The sequence below is a fragment of the Monodelphis domestica genome, chromosome 7 (assembly GCF_027887165.1).
Source record: "Monodelphis domestica isolate mMonDom1 chromosome 7, mMonDom1.pri, whole genome shotgun sequence".
Taxonomy (NCBI): domain Eukaryota; kingdom Metazoa; phylum Chordata; class Mammalia; order Didelphimorphia; family Didelphidae; genus Monodelphis; species Monodelphis domestica.
The window spans coordinates 149,737,038-149,752,211 of NC_077233.1; the positions used below are offsets into that span (position 1 = coordinate 149,737,038).

A 15,174-nucleotide genomic window follows, 5' to 3' on the forward strand; every position below is an offset into this window, starting at 1 on the left:
TGGTCGATGTTTCTAATAGACAAATTGAGTTTGATATAAGGAAAAAACTTAACAGTAAGAGCTCAATGGATGGAGAGCCAGGCCTAGAGACAGGAGGTCCTGGGTTCAAATATGGCCTCAAATACTTCCTAGTTGTGTGACCCTGGGCAAGTCACTTAACCCCCATTGCCTATTCCTTATGGCTCATCTGCCTTAGAACCAATATTTGGTTCTAAGGGAGAAGGTAAGGGTTAAAAAACAAAACCAAAACACCAAGAACTGGCCCAAAGTAGAATGGACTGCCTTAGGCTGTAACTGGAAATATTTTTCACTTATCACATAATGAATGGATCCTTGTTCAACTGTGAATTATATTAGCTAGTCTCTTAGGTTTCCTTCAATGCTGATATACTGCAATTCTTGGATTGAGTGGGAGTACTTTGCATTTTTGGTCAGGCTAAATAAATCTATGTTCAATGTTTTGTTAGCTTGAATGCTTGCATGGGATTGGAGGATCCAATAAGGGTTACTTCCCTCTAATATAATGTGAGCTCCTTGAGATATTGCTTTTCTTTTTGTATCCTAAGTGCTTAAAAAATGTTCATTCATTTATATTCATTATCCATCCTAATTTAATGATGTGAAGACAAAGTTAGCTAACGAATGGCTCCAGCATCATACAGTAGAATAAAAAAAAGAGAAGACCAAGTGTCAGGCAGCACAGGTTCTAATCCAGGCAGAGCCATTAACTAGCTGTGTGATTTAGTAAGGGACAGTCTCTATGAACTAGAGTTTCCTTAGTAGTCAAAAGTAGATAATGGCCCTGTTGTAATAGATACATAATAGATAACTGTGACATTGTTGTTGGGTTCCATTGATATAATGAGTGGCCCATGAGAAGGGGGACTGGATTTGTAGTCAGAAAGCTATAACTCATATTTTGTTTTGGACCTTTCTAGCCATGCCAGTAGGCAAAAGTCACTTCGTGGTTCTGAGCCTCAATCTCCTCATCTATAAAATGGGGATCATAATACTCATTCCCCAATCCATAGGGCTGCTGTAGTAAAAACCCATTGTAAATGGCAAGGCATGGTAGAAATGGGAGTTATGGTTATTGTTGTAGTAAAAGCAACTTAGAGAGAACAAAACCCTATACAAATATGGGGTTACAGCTTTCTATTTATTGTTACTAAAAGTTCCTAATAGTCTTTAAATCTATGTAAACTAAATAACAAGATATGGTCCAAATGGATATATGATTTAGACATAAATGGCGATATTTATTATAAGTAAATTAGGGGAACATAGGATAGCTTACCTGTCAGATCTAAGGAGAAGGGAAGAATTTATGATCAAACAAGAGATAGAGAACATTACAAGATGTAAAATGAATAACTTTGAGTATATTTAATTAAAAAGGTTTTGTACAAACAAAACCAATGCAACCAAGATTAGAAGGGAAGCAAGAAACTGGGAAATTTTTTTTAAACTAATTTCTCTGAAAAATATATAGGAAGGTATTCAGTGGTCAACCAAGGAGTCTTGGAAATGATCAGAAGACTGATGTTGTATAATAGAAAGAGAAGTTGACTTCTAATGAGGAGACTCAATCTTACAGCTATCCATTGTGTTTTTTCCCATAGGAAGATCATTTTATTCTATTTTCTTGTCTATAAAATGAGGAGGTTGGACTAAATGACCTCTAATGTCTTTTCCAGCCCCAAATCTATGATCTGTGACCTAAGTCTTCAGCTGTTAATCAGTGAGTCAATAAGGATTTAGTAAGTGTCTACTATGTGCAGGGCTTTGGGTTAAACACTGAGAATATCAAGAAAGGCAAAAGACAGTCCTTACTCTCAAAGAGCTCACTAGCTTCAAGATATGAATTTGGAAAATTGTCCTGAACCCATAGGGCATGTGGAAGGCAATAACTGTATTGCTGTCCCAAGAAACAGTTTGGAAAGCCCAAATCCTGTAGGGAGTCTTTTTATATTTTATATGTTAAATGATTATGGGCTGACTTAGGCATTGTTCTTTTACTCTGGTTTCTCTTTCCCAGGAATCAGTCTCCTTTTAGCCTCTTTTCTTTCTAACCTTCCTTCCCCTTGCCTTCCTCCTTTAGCCTCCACCCCTACCCCACCCTGACTCCCACCTCTGAGATAATGCAGACATGTGGCTTTTTTTTCTCTAGTTCCTGCCTTTTGGCTCCTTCTTGGAGATACTCTGTAAGGTCAAAGCTGGGGAGGAAATCACTCCTGGAAGAGAGCCATAAATCCCCAGTTGAGCTCAGGGAATTTGGCTCTCATCTTTCTTTTTGGTAGCCTCAGAGAAAACACCACCTGTGTGGAACCCTTCTATCTATCCTCTGGGGAGGAGAAGATCCTCTCCCCTTCAGGGAGATATTGAACTGGTTCAGTGCCGGAGAAATGTACTGCTTGTTGCTTCCTACACTTCCTATGAATGGGGACTCTTGTATGCCTGATGGTGTAGGAAGCTGATGTTTAGGGTTTGGAGATGTGAGCTTGCTCATTTCCACCTGACCCTGTGTGCATTCTTCATAAATACCCGTGGCCTTGGAAGTCCACATTTAAGTCACTTCTAATACTTGAGAATTTGGACCTATGCATAGATCAGCTTGGCTTGCCAGGCTACACAGAGGGTCCCTTCGTCAGCCTGTGTTAGGGATTAGACCTCTCCTCACCACATTTAGTGGCGCCTACTGCCAAGAGATCTAGGCACAAACTACAGTTATCATGCTATAAGGATGATAGCAGGAACACTATTATACTATTGGGAATGATGAACAGGATGGTTTCAGAAAGAACTATAAAGACCTCCATGAACTGATGCAGAGTGAAATAGACAGAACCAGGAGATTATTATACACAGTAACTGCAATATTGTGGGATGCTCAGATGTGATAGACTTTGCTATTAATAATAATACAGTGATCCAGGACAATTCTGAGGGCTTAGGAGAAAGAACACTCTCCACATCCAGAGAAAGAACTCTTGGAGTAGAAATGCAGATGAAAACATATGATTTATCACTTGCTTATTTGGGGTTTTGATTTTAAAAGATTATTCACTTATGAAATAAATAATACGGAAATATGTTTTGTGTAATAATACGTGTATAACCCAGATTGAATGGCTTGTCAGTTCTAAGAGAGGGAAGGGAAGAAAGGAAGGAGACAATATGGATCATATAACTTTGGAACACTTATGTGGAAATTTGCTATTAAAATAAAAAAGAAAACAAAGAAAGTAGAAAAAAAGAAAAAGTGATGATAGCATTGATATGATACTTCAAGGTTTTCCAAGCACTTTAATACGCTATCTTGCTTAACTCATTAGATGAGAATGCAGCTTCCGTGCAAAGTTAGCTGTAAAATGGAGTTCCATCAGCTAAACTCACTTTTCCTCTTAGCATTTAATTGGAAGTTAGAAATATGTTCCACAAGGGTGAAAAAGTTGAGAAAAGCAGAGAGGAGACGAACATATGTTCTCATATTCATTGCCAACTTGCCAGTATGGTTGCCCTGTCTGTCATCTACTTCTTCCCATTTTTCAGGTTAGCAACATTAAATGGCATCCGTGGTAGCCTGGTTCTAGACTGCGGCCAGAAATCTGTGAACCTCTATGGCTTCTGGACACATTGGTGTTTAGCACATTGGGATTATAAGTCCCCTCCCAGTCTCCAAAGTCCTTTTTATGTACTTCATCTCATTTAGTCTAGCTGGGAGGTAGGGTGGGCAAGTAATATTTTCTTTATTTGACAGATTAGGGAGTGAAATCAAGAGAAGTCAAGGGAATTGTTCCAGGTTAGCTGCTAAATACGTTGTGAGTTCCTTAGCCCCCAGGTGCCTAGCTATCCACTGAACAATTTTCAATCCATGCTCATCTGTCCCTTTTGAGTTGAGAGCTGCTGTAACAGTAAGAGTTTTTGATGGCATTTTGTAGTCTGTACAGATGTTGTTTATGTGGCACTCCCATGTTCACATCTGCTTACTTTCACTGCCTGTCCCAGATAAGCTCATCTAAAGACTTTTCCACAAGAGCAGTTTTCTGTTTACATCTGGCTTTTATTTGATTTCAGAATGAGCATTGAAGGCCTTCCACAGTCTGGGAGCCCTTTAACTGTTTAGTCTTAACTCATGGTACTGATTTGCCCACCATCCTCTACTTTCCTGCTTATTTTTGCTCACGTTATTACATTCGGTTTCCTTCCCATCTATCCTCACCTTCCACCTACCTGCCACCCATTTAAATATTATCCAGAGTGTGCTGCTAAATGTTTAACAACTGTCTCTTGTGGGTAAAAATGTATGCAGGACACACTTAAAAAAAAAACAACACAGCAACTTAGTTTCTTTTTCTTATCTTTCTTAAAAAACAAAACAAAACCTTACCTTTCGTCTTGGAATTGATACTGTGTATTGGTTCCAAGGCAAAGGAGCAGTAAGGGCTAGGCAATGGGGGTCAAGTGACTTGCCCAGGGTCACACAACTAGGAAGTGTCTGAGGTCAGATTTGAACCCAGGACCTCCTGTCTCTAGGTTTGGCTCTCTATCCATTGAGACACCCAGCTGCCCCTACCACTTTATTTTCCATCTTAGAATCAATACCCTGTACTAGTTCCAAGGCAGAAGAGTGATAAGGGCTAGACAATGAGGGCCAAATGACTTGCCCAGGGTTATACAGCTAGGAAGTGTCTGGAACCATATTTAACCCAGGACTCTAGGCCTGGCTCTCTATCCACTGAGTCACCTAGTGCATGGGGGCATACAGGACACACTTTTAAGTTTAATCTACATCATTATTTTCTATTACTTTCTTAAGTCTAGACAAGCCACAAAACAGTGAATCAAGTCCTGATTTATAGCATTTGCCAATATCTGAGTTATAAATGTTCACCCTGAAAATTTGACAGTCACTTTCTCTTGCAAGCAGGTTTAATCTAGGCTCCAACACCCCCCTGATCCTATCCAAACTTCAAAGCACAGACCAGATTTTTCTCCAAGAAGTCTTTCCTGATCATTCCTTTAGTTCTTAATGACTTTTCTTCCTTTAGATCTTTATCTTCTGTCATAGTAGTGCTATGCTAATTTTGTACTCTAGTTATTTACATAGGGGTTGAGATTTGAGTTCCATTAGGATGAAAATTTTTATCTTATCCATTTTTGTCATAATTCTTTGCAAAAAACAAGCTATTCTGAATGGAGAATCTCAGGAAGCAGAACAAGGTGTCAGTCCTTGGCTAGTAGTATTTTTGACCAAACTTTCTAATCACTTATCATAAGAACTAGAAGGGATCTTAGAGGCCATTTAGTTCCGTGGTTATGATTTAGTGGTTCCAGAGCCTTTGTGGTGGCAAAGAGTTGGAAACTGAGGGAATGCCCATCAATTGAGATATGGCTGAATAAGTTGTGATGAAATACTATTGTGCTATAAGAAATGACAAAGTGGAAGGAGGCAGCTGGGTGGCTCAGTGGATTGAGAGCCAGACCTAGAGACAAGAGATCCTAGGTTCAAATCTGACCTCAGACACTTCCCAGCTGTGTGACCTTAGGCAAGTCACTTAACCACCATTGCCTTGCCCTTATCACTCTTCTGCCTTGGAACCAATACACACTATTGATTCCAAGATGGAAGGTAAGGGTTAAAAAAAAAAGAAATGACAAAGTAGATGGTTTCAGAAGAACCTTGGAAGATTGTATGAGCTGATATGAAGTGGGCAGAACTAGAACATTGTACCTAGTAGCAGCAACATTGTAATGATGACCGACTCTGAAAGATTCAGCTACTTTGATCAATACAACAATCCACTACAGTTCCAAGGGAGATATGATGAAAAATACTGTCATTATTTCCAAATATAAAAAGGAAAACAGACTCAACCATTTTCCTGTGAGTCTGCAGAGAAGCTATGAACAGAATGGGAAACATTCATTTCCAATCTCTATATTAGAAGCCTAAAAATAAACCTGCTTCCCTATTGCATCACCAACCCAAAGCATAAACATCTTGTTGTCCTACTTAAATGGAATGAAATGAAACGATATGTTTAGAAGTCAGAAGTTTAGAAGAAGAAGTTGAGATGGTTTGCATTTTTATTTCTTGAGATTCTTTATAAGGGCATCCAAAAATCCCAGTGGTTTTCCTTCAGCTACTAACTGAGCTCCTCTGACTTACATATGTCCTTTGACTTTTGCCAAATTCTCATTAGTCAGATCTACTTATTAATATCTGTTGGAGTGAATAGAGAAGGTCTTACTTGGCATTACAATTCTTGGCAGGTAGGAATAATTAAAATAATAATATCCACATTTCTATATTACTTTATAGTTTATAAAAAAGGTTAGTGAAGGAGTCATTGTATGTATTATTATTCCCATTTTTCAGACGAGAAAACTGAGGTACAAAGAGTAGGAACGATCATGTACATAGAACTAGGAAGTTTCATAACTGGGTCTCACAACTGTTCTCATAGCTCCAGGTTTAAAGTTCTTTCTATCTTGCTGCTGCTCAGTTCTTGTTTCTGGGTCTAGAACAACTAAATGTATGTTTATGTTTATATGTAATAGTGTAGGATCAATTCTCATTTATGGGTCTAGCATAGCATGGTATATTGGGTTAGTTTGAATATGGAGAGTCCCCTATAGGCCATGACCCTAAGTGAGAGTTCTTTGAAAGGAAAGATGAATGTTTACAAACTGAAAAATAATAGCTATTATAGATTACTTGTTGTTCAGTCATTTCGGTCCTGTCTAACTCTTTGTGACCCCATTTGGCATTTACTTGGCAAAGAGGCTGGAATGTTTGCCATTTCCTTTTCCAGCCCATTTTTACAGATGAGGAATTGAGACAAATAGGGTTTAAGTGACTTGCCCAGGGTGACACAGCTTTTAAGTGTCTGAGGCCATATTTGAACTCAGGAAGTCAAGTCTTCCTGCCTCCAGGTCCACACTATACGCAGTGCCACCCAGCTGCCCTATGGTAGGCTACACTTGGGTTTTAAATGTAACCCCAGTTCCAAAAAGCATCAGTGTGGGACTTTCTCCTTCTTGGAGGATATGGAGGCCATGCCTTGTGTGAGGAGTGTGGCAGAGTTGGTGAGAAATAAGAGAGCACAATCTTTCACCAGGCCTCTGAGTCTTCTTTTTGGGGACTCATCATGTGGGAATCCCTCTTTGGGACTCTCCAAGTGAATGTCTTCTTTGAGGTAGCACCTAGCTTTGAGGTAGCCAGAAGAGGCCAACCCCACTTTAGGTTGCTGAAAGAAAGGACTTTGGGAAGACATGAGAAGAGTGGGCAGTTTCCATCATGTCCCCACCCCTAGCTTGCTACACTTCCCTTGGGAAAGATTCAGGACCTCTTACTTGGCCAAGCTCAGTTATTTCACTCCCAATGGGAAAGCTCCTTCACTCTGTATTGTCTGGTCTATTTTCTCATCATATATATATATAAATATATATATATAATTGTTATAGATTTATATATCAATATTAAATTATATAATAAAACATTAAAATTTTATAAAAATAAAAATTATTAAAAGAATATATAAATATATAAAATACCCATAAATTCTCATCATATATAAATTGTATATTGCATCATTAATGTATAATATATAATGTATATATGTCTTCTGCTCTGATCAGGATAAATGAGTTTCTTTACTATTTTCTAGGTATGTTCATTGTGAAATTGGCATTTGATAGGGAAGGGAATCAAGCCTTGGCTATAGAGCTTGGGGTCCTCTTGCCCTCCATATGACAAAACAATCAAAAGTTAGCTGAAGCCTGATCATATCCCCTAGCCTAATAAGATTTAAAGGAGAAGGTATGGTTTTAGCCTAGTACCCCCTTCTTGGAGGAGAGCTGAGTAGCTCCCTCTGGCCCCCATCTCCTGCTTCCTCTCCTGGTAGGAATGAAAGCCTTCCTTGGAGAAGGGGCAGAAGAGAAGAATCTAGAGATGTCAACTCTGCCTCCTTTTGAGCCACACAGTGACAATGCCGAACACCTGCACCCGAGGGGACCTCGCCATACGTTTGGGGTTCTCTCTCCTCTGATTTCTCAGTTGCTACACGGACAAGCAGGGAAACAGTAAGTACAGCCTATCTGCAAGCCAATAGATCAATAAACATGTGATCTCATCAGTAAGGGTAGTTCAAGGGGCTTTACAAATATTCTCTCATTTTAGTTATTCTCCCCAGCGATGCTAACTGCAACCCACCTATGACTGCTTCTCTTGTGTGACCTTTGTCTATGTCATCTCCTAAAGCTGCCGTGGTAGATGCACTGGCTGTATGGGGGACTTTCAGGGTTGGGCTCAGGGCTGTGGCTCTGGATGCACACATACATCTTTTGCTCTATTCTATTTCTTGGAGCTAGAAGCAGAATGGGTTGTTCCATAATCCTTTGGTTACACCTTAGAGTAGGGAGGGTGGTCAGAAGGAATTGTGGGAGACCAGTGGGTGGAGGGCTCGTGAAGGAGCACGAGACGTTTTCTGTTTGATTTTTCCTGACTAGTAAACTGTGCGGCTGCCTCCCTTCTGTGAATGTGAAGCTTTGTTTGATGGAGAAAGGAAAGTCTAGACAGGGGAGGTGGATTTCTCCTTCTGAAAGAATTTTGAGCAGTGGTTTGTATCATTTCCTCTGACTACGTTCAGAATCTGCCCAGTCACAAGGAGACAACTGACTTGGCCACTATGGAAGGTAGATGCTCCACCAAGTGCGTCAGACTCTGCTGAGACTATGGTGTCTAGAGGATAGTGCCATCTGATGGACAACTCCCATATTACACTCCGTCTTTGCCTAAGGACACTGAGCTTGGAATACCAGCGTCCAGAATTGAGCTTTTCTCTCCTTTTTCCTTTCTTTCTTTCATTTTAAGGAAGGTAGAAGGATGTAAGCCAACATGTGCTGCTTCTGCTATTTAGGTGCTCTCCAACTGCATGTGCAGCCCATGAGAGTCCTAGAAATACATATTATCAGTTTGGGAAAAGGATGAAAGTGGAGTGTAGAATCTACAGGATCACCTGTTAGGAGGTAATTGCATTTGTCCAGGGAGATGATAATCAAAGCCTGTCCTGGCATGGTAGCAATAGGAATAGAGGAGGGGGCAAAATGTTTTCCCTCTTCAGGGATTTCCTATGAACCCTGGATATAGCTTATTTGTACTTATTTGTTTATATGTTGTCTTCTTCATTCGATTATGAGCTCTTTGAAGTCAGGGACTATCTTTTGCCTCATTTTTATATCTGCAGTGCTTAGCATGGTGCCTGGCACATAGTAGGGGCTTAATAGATGTTTTGTGATTAATTGAATGGATTTCAGAAGTGGAGTTGACAAGACTTGATAGCCAATAGAAGATGAGAGATCAAAAAGAGATAGGAATCAAAGATACCACCTCGACGGAGGAGTGAGAAATAGAGGGAAGTGGTGATATTGTAGATGGAAACAATGAATTCAGGGGGCTTAGGAATCAGGACCCCAGACCGGTCTTATTTTGTTGTGCTTCCAGAAAGAGTGACATCACTGCAAAGACCTGTAGTCTAGGGAATTATTGATATGAGGAACCCATCTCTCTCTCTCTTTCTCTCTCTCTCTCTCTCTCTCTCTCTCTCTCTCTCTCTCTCTCTCTCTCTCTCTCGACCGCAAACCCAAATTGGCTGTTCTGTGTTCAGAAGTGAACCTAGTGAAGTGAAATCTTTGTAGAAACTGCTTTTAAGTGTGAACCCACTTCCAGGTAACCAAGTAGTATGGAAGGAGAATGTCTCTCCACATATTGGAAGGAGGTGTTTTTACATCTGTTTATGTGCTATCTTCTCAGTAAATGTCCTTTTGTAAAAGCTAATTGATACGAACTGAGTAAAATCATTGTTGTTGCTCAATCAACTCTTTGTGACCCTGTGAACCAACTGTCCATAGGGCAAAGATACTTGAGTGGTTTGCCATTTCTTTTCCAGTTTTATGCAGGTAGGGATTAAGTGACTTGCCCAGGGTCATAGAGCTAGTAAGTGTCTGAGGTCAGATTTGAACTTTGGCTTTTCTAAGGATGCCCTCCACCTCCAGAGAAAGGACTCCTGGAGTGGGAATGCAGATGAAAATATATGATTTATCACAACTTTATTTAAGTATATGATTTGGAGTTTGGGCTCTATAAGATTATTCTCTTACAAAAATGAATAATATAGAAATATATTTTGAGTGATGATACATGTATAACCCAGTGAGACTGCTTGTTGGCTCTGGGAGGGAGGAGGGAAGAAGAGAGGGGGAGAACCTGAATTCTATAACTTTGGAAGACTTGTGTTTAAATTGGTTATTGGAATAAGGTAAAGATAAAATGAACTTTGGTTTTTCTGACTGCAGGGCACATGCTCTATCCACTGTGCCATCTAGCTGCCCTGGTTAAATTATACAAGGTGCTAATCGTTGGCTATTGGTACTGGGAAGAACACATTGGATTGGGGGCTTGAGCTGATAGCATTAGAAAAAGGAAACCTCAGTGCTTTTCAGGGTTACCCTTAAAATCTTTCTCAGACACCCAACTTGTCTATGAGAGTTGAAGTTGGGATATAATTTATACCCAGAATTTAGAGAGAATACAATACCAATTACACAGGTTACTCAAACATCCAGGTTAGAGACCCTTGATCCTGAGCACAGCTCCATCCGCATTCTAAGTATATAAACATAAAGAAGGTATGCAGTCCAGTCCAGTTAGTTTACTTACTAATTGGGTCTTACCATGTACCTTTTTTGACTCATAATCTTTAAATATACAGTTTGTCCAATGGGGAAATTACACCCAGGTATTAACACCCTACTTTCAATTGGGAATTCAGTCAGTTGACTGACTGATATCACACTATTGATATGCCACAGTGATAGATGAACAGAGTCCACAAAAGGATAAATCACAATGTTTCAAAGGACCATTGAGGTATTGCTATAGTATCCAGCAGAACCAGAAAAGTTTGGTGCTACGCTAGCTGGTGATACCGAAGCCAGAGGGATACCTGGCCTTAAATCCTGACTGATCCAAAAACTTCATCTCCAGAGACAGGCAAACTGGAGGCTAGGAATCCTGGGTAGGAATCTTTTAAATAAGGGTTTGAATGAGAGCACACCCAGCGTGATTTATGTAGTATCCTACTGCTTGAGGACCATGCTGCTTCTACCTCGGTAGTCTACTTTCATAACATGGATAGCTTTTCAATACTTCATGAGCCATGGCGAGGTATGAGAATGCACGAGGACTTCATGGACACATATACACACAGAATATGCATATATCCACACATGTAAGAATGGACTACTCCTAGGTACACATGTATGTACTTTGTAGATTCAAAGGTGAGTCCACTCATTAATTTTGATATCAGAAGCCCAAATACAAGGTAACAAACCAAAACAGTCTCCAGAGAGGCAATCTACTCATAGGCAGTCAGTGACGGCAGGAGGAAACCTTCTGCCCAGTCCCTGCCAATAGACATCTCACATGTCCTTCAAGACAACACAAATGACACCTCCTTAGTGAAGGCTTTCCCATTCCATCCTCCAGCCACCCCAAGCTGCAAGTGATTTATCCTTTATCTGATCTCTTTGCATTTAATTGTTCCATGTATGTACGTGTCATGGTCTCATTTGTGTTACATTGATCTAGACTGGAAGCTACCTCAGGGCAATGTTTCATTTATCTTCATCTCTTCCCCAGTGCCTAGCATGAATTACCCCACCCCCCAACTTTATCGGTACTTCAGAATCCTGCATGGCCCTTTTTATATCCCTGGAGGCAGGAAGATGACTCAAGGGGTAGCCTCTGATCAGAATTATCTGAACTGTAACATGTGGGAGTTCATCCATTCCTGCATCTCTTCAGAAGGACAATTCTATTTTCTATTTTACCTTCAAAGTCTTCTCTATATAATTAGCACAAGGAGAAAAAGAAACAAATTAACTAAGCTATGGTTACTTAAAGGGCACCCAACAGGTCTTAACCTCCCTTTGGGTTTCATGGGGGTAAATCTTAGGCTCTTGTCATTCTCATCACAAATAGCATTGGGTTAATTTTACCTTTCTCTTTGATTCTTCTGCTGACAATAATCAGGGAACAAAGGCTGCTACTGAACTGGGGGCAGTAATTCATCTCCACCCGTCACAGCCTGCACACAGCTGCCCTTAGCTCAGCATGGCTGCCAGCCACGCCAGACACTAATTTAGCCTGGCACTCATTCCCATGGTCTCCACAGAGATGACATGATACTTGAATCCTAATGAAGAGGCAAAGGGGATTTTGACTTGAACCAGCATGACTGAGGATTCAGGTCCTCCTGAATTGCCTTTGAAACACCAACCAAACTGATCCCGGGTGGCTAATGACACTTGCGTAATTGAATATGTACTCTGTTGCCCCCGCCCCACAATTCTCTACTTTTGGCTAAGTGTTCTTGCATGGCTGGCCACTTGTGTATAGAGACGAGTCTGCCTAACCCAAGGAACAGCCCATCCTCTTCCAGAAGCATCTCTGCAAACTCGGCATGAGATGCCGTGAAACCAGATCGCATTTGGCTTTGGGTACCATTGGAAAAGCTTATTTTCCCCATAGAAAACCAGAGTCTTTGTTGGAGAGCAGTCAGCCCATATTGTCTGACTGACATGTGCAGAGGAGGGAATAGAACTCAGTCACCCATGGAACCCAGCAACCCAACCTAGCTCGGGTGCCAACAAATGCCCGCTGGGACCATTGGCAGAAAAGCAATTTTGAATTGCAGCATTGGATAAAGAAATTGCACCCACCCACAAGTATAGCCCATCCCAAAATCTGACACAGTCTGTCTCGCTATTAACGCTCAGCTGAAAACATTCCAGAACAGATTGTCAAAACATTTTCATTCATTCATTCATTAGAATGGTGTCACTGAGGCTCTAAGAGAGAAAGAACATAAAAATGTAGTTTAAAAAAAAAAAAGGAATGAGGATGAGGTCAAAAGAAAAGAGGAAAGAGGGTAATGAGAAAGAAAAAAAGTGGGGAGAGAGACAGAGAGAGACAGAGAGAGAATGAGAGAATGAACAAGAATGCTGGCTCCTTCCAGGGTAATTTACAGCAATGAGAGCTTCCCCAGACGAAAGCCTGCTTGCACCCGGCATGGCTTGACAGCCACTCTTACTGAGCGGGCATCTTTCTTCCAGTGTAGGAGCTGAGGCGGGATATAGTTTACAGATGGCACTGCACCATGCATGCTAATGAGTTACTCCAGGAAAACTGTCGCAAATTAATTGCTCAAAGTATCTGTTTAACTTACCAAATTGGGAGCCGTGATGCAAAATTATAGGGCAGGGTTTCTCAGCGCACTTCAGGGGGAGGGGGCACTTCTACTGGTACCCAGCCCTGGCAGGTTATCTGAAGCAAGGGATGTCCTATATCCAGTCTCTCACCAGCCTAAAAGATGGGAAGTATGCTATAGAAAGGCAGGTAAGAGAAGGACACAAACCTGCTTATATTTTTATATTTAAATTTTTTTTGGGGGGGAGCCCACGTAGGATCAAGTCACATGTTACCTTCAGCATCAGCCAGAGTCATCACATGATCAAGGTCACCCATCATGTGATGAGACAGACCTGATCAAGTACCACCAAGCATCCTTGAACCAAAGCCCTGCAAACTTAGTACCTCCCCTCCCCCCCTAACTCTTCCGTCCCCCCCCCCCCTCCCATCCCTACTGATGCCTGCTTTACGCTGGAGCTGATATCTGCGGGAGACTGGCGATCTATAGAACCAACTAATAGAACAGAAGGATGGAAGGAAGAAGGGAGAGAGAAGGAGAAAGAGGGAGAAAAGGCAGAATGGAAGGAGAGGAGGGAGGGGTACAGATGGGGAGACCCGCAGCGCAAATGAAATGCCAAGATTTCAATGAATATTTAATGCCCCCTTCTCGCCCCTCATAAGCTGCTGCAACTTGGACAGATGCCAGCCTCATTTGAATACCAGCCTTTGTTAATAAGGAGAGCGTCGCCTGTGTTGCTCTCCAGTGACTGCAGGTCTATTGAGCTCCTGCCATACCGATGAATCCTGGGGAAGGCATAACTCAGTCCTGTCCCCACCCAACACAATGGATGGCCAACCTCAACCAGAGCGGGGATGAGGGGGGTGACGTGGGGGTTGTAGAGTTGCCCCTACCTGATCCATTTTCCATCTGGCTACAGGGGGGAATTAGGTGCTCATGGAATGGGATGGAACCTCCTCAACACTGTGCAACCCCCTTCTTCCAAGCTGAGGGAGTCGTTCCCTTATTACAGCAATCTTCTGCTCTGTCTCTGTCCTTGCTGCCTCCTCCAGGGATTTCGCTCTCGGTTGGAGTGTGTGTGTATACGCGCGTGTGTGCGTGTGTGCGTGTGCGCGCGTGTGTACATATCTGGGTGTTTTTTCTCCCTAATCTGGAATGCAGATAAGGCGGTTGATTTAACAATCTGCCACGCACAGCATGTGTTTCCTTCCTGACTATTGAAACTGACTCCCATCATCGCAGACTTCCACACTTTGCTTGTGCCTAGATTGGGGCTCCCAGAATCGAATCCCCAGAAGGGGCAGCTGAGTAATGTACGGCAGCATTGCGCGTCAGTGTCTCCTTTGAAGTCAGGACCCCTGGCACTATTTTAATAATTTTATGCTGTGCCTCCCTCCTCCATGTTGTCGGTGTTTTTCCTCTGCCCACTGAAAACAAGCAGATATTCTCCATAGTGGCAATTTTAATTAAAATCTTTTAAAAAATCTTGCCTCCTATTACATTTATTTTTTTAAATAGTTTCATTCCCCAAAGCTTCAGCTTCATTTTTGAGGGAAATGACCCCAAAGCTATAAATTAAATCTCCAATTACATTGTAGATGCCAAGGAAAAACCACTGTGTTTCACCATGAGAGTAAGAGGGGAAGGATGGTTACCATATTCTGCCCCTGCTGTGGGGAATTCTGGGACGCTGGCCTTGGGTAAGGGGCTGTGCTCCTCAATTAGTTAGCTAATTGGGAGATTGCCACTGCATAGCTTAGGAGATCCCCCAAACAACTAACGATTTCCCTTTGTGGACCTGGGTATTTTGCACTTTGTTGCACACTGGGCTCCTGAGTCTGGCCTCATTTGAATTCCTGGCACAGGACACACAGCTGCCTTTGTAATAGGTGTCTGC

The 15,174-nt window shown here is 41.6% G+C and overlaps 1 protein-coding gene across 13 annotated transcripts in view; it reads right to left on the minus strand.

Moving 5' to 3' along the window:
• Positions 1 to 14,328, minus strand: part of TNRC6A (trinucleotide repeat containing adaptor 6A) — a 303,084-nt gene extending 288,756 nt beyond the window's left edge. For 9 of the 13 annotated variants that reach the window (XM_056805837.1, XM_056805855.1, XM_056805848.1 and 6 more), the window contains exon 1: positions 14,171 to 14,194. In XM_056805837.1, coding sequence (XP_056661815.1) covers positions 14,171 to 14,179 — 9 coding nt within the window. In that variant the 5' untranslated portion in view covers positions 14,180 to 14,194. Of the gene's footprint in view, positions 1 to 14,170 lie in introns of all 13 variants that reach the window. The other 4 variants (XM_056805845.1, XM_056805834.1, XM_056805836.1 and 1 more) reach the window with 3 other exon arrangements.
• Between the last annotated feature and the right edge of the window lie 846 nt (positions 14,329 to 15,174).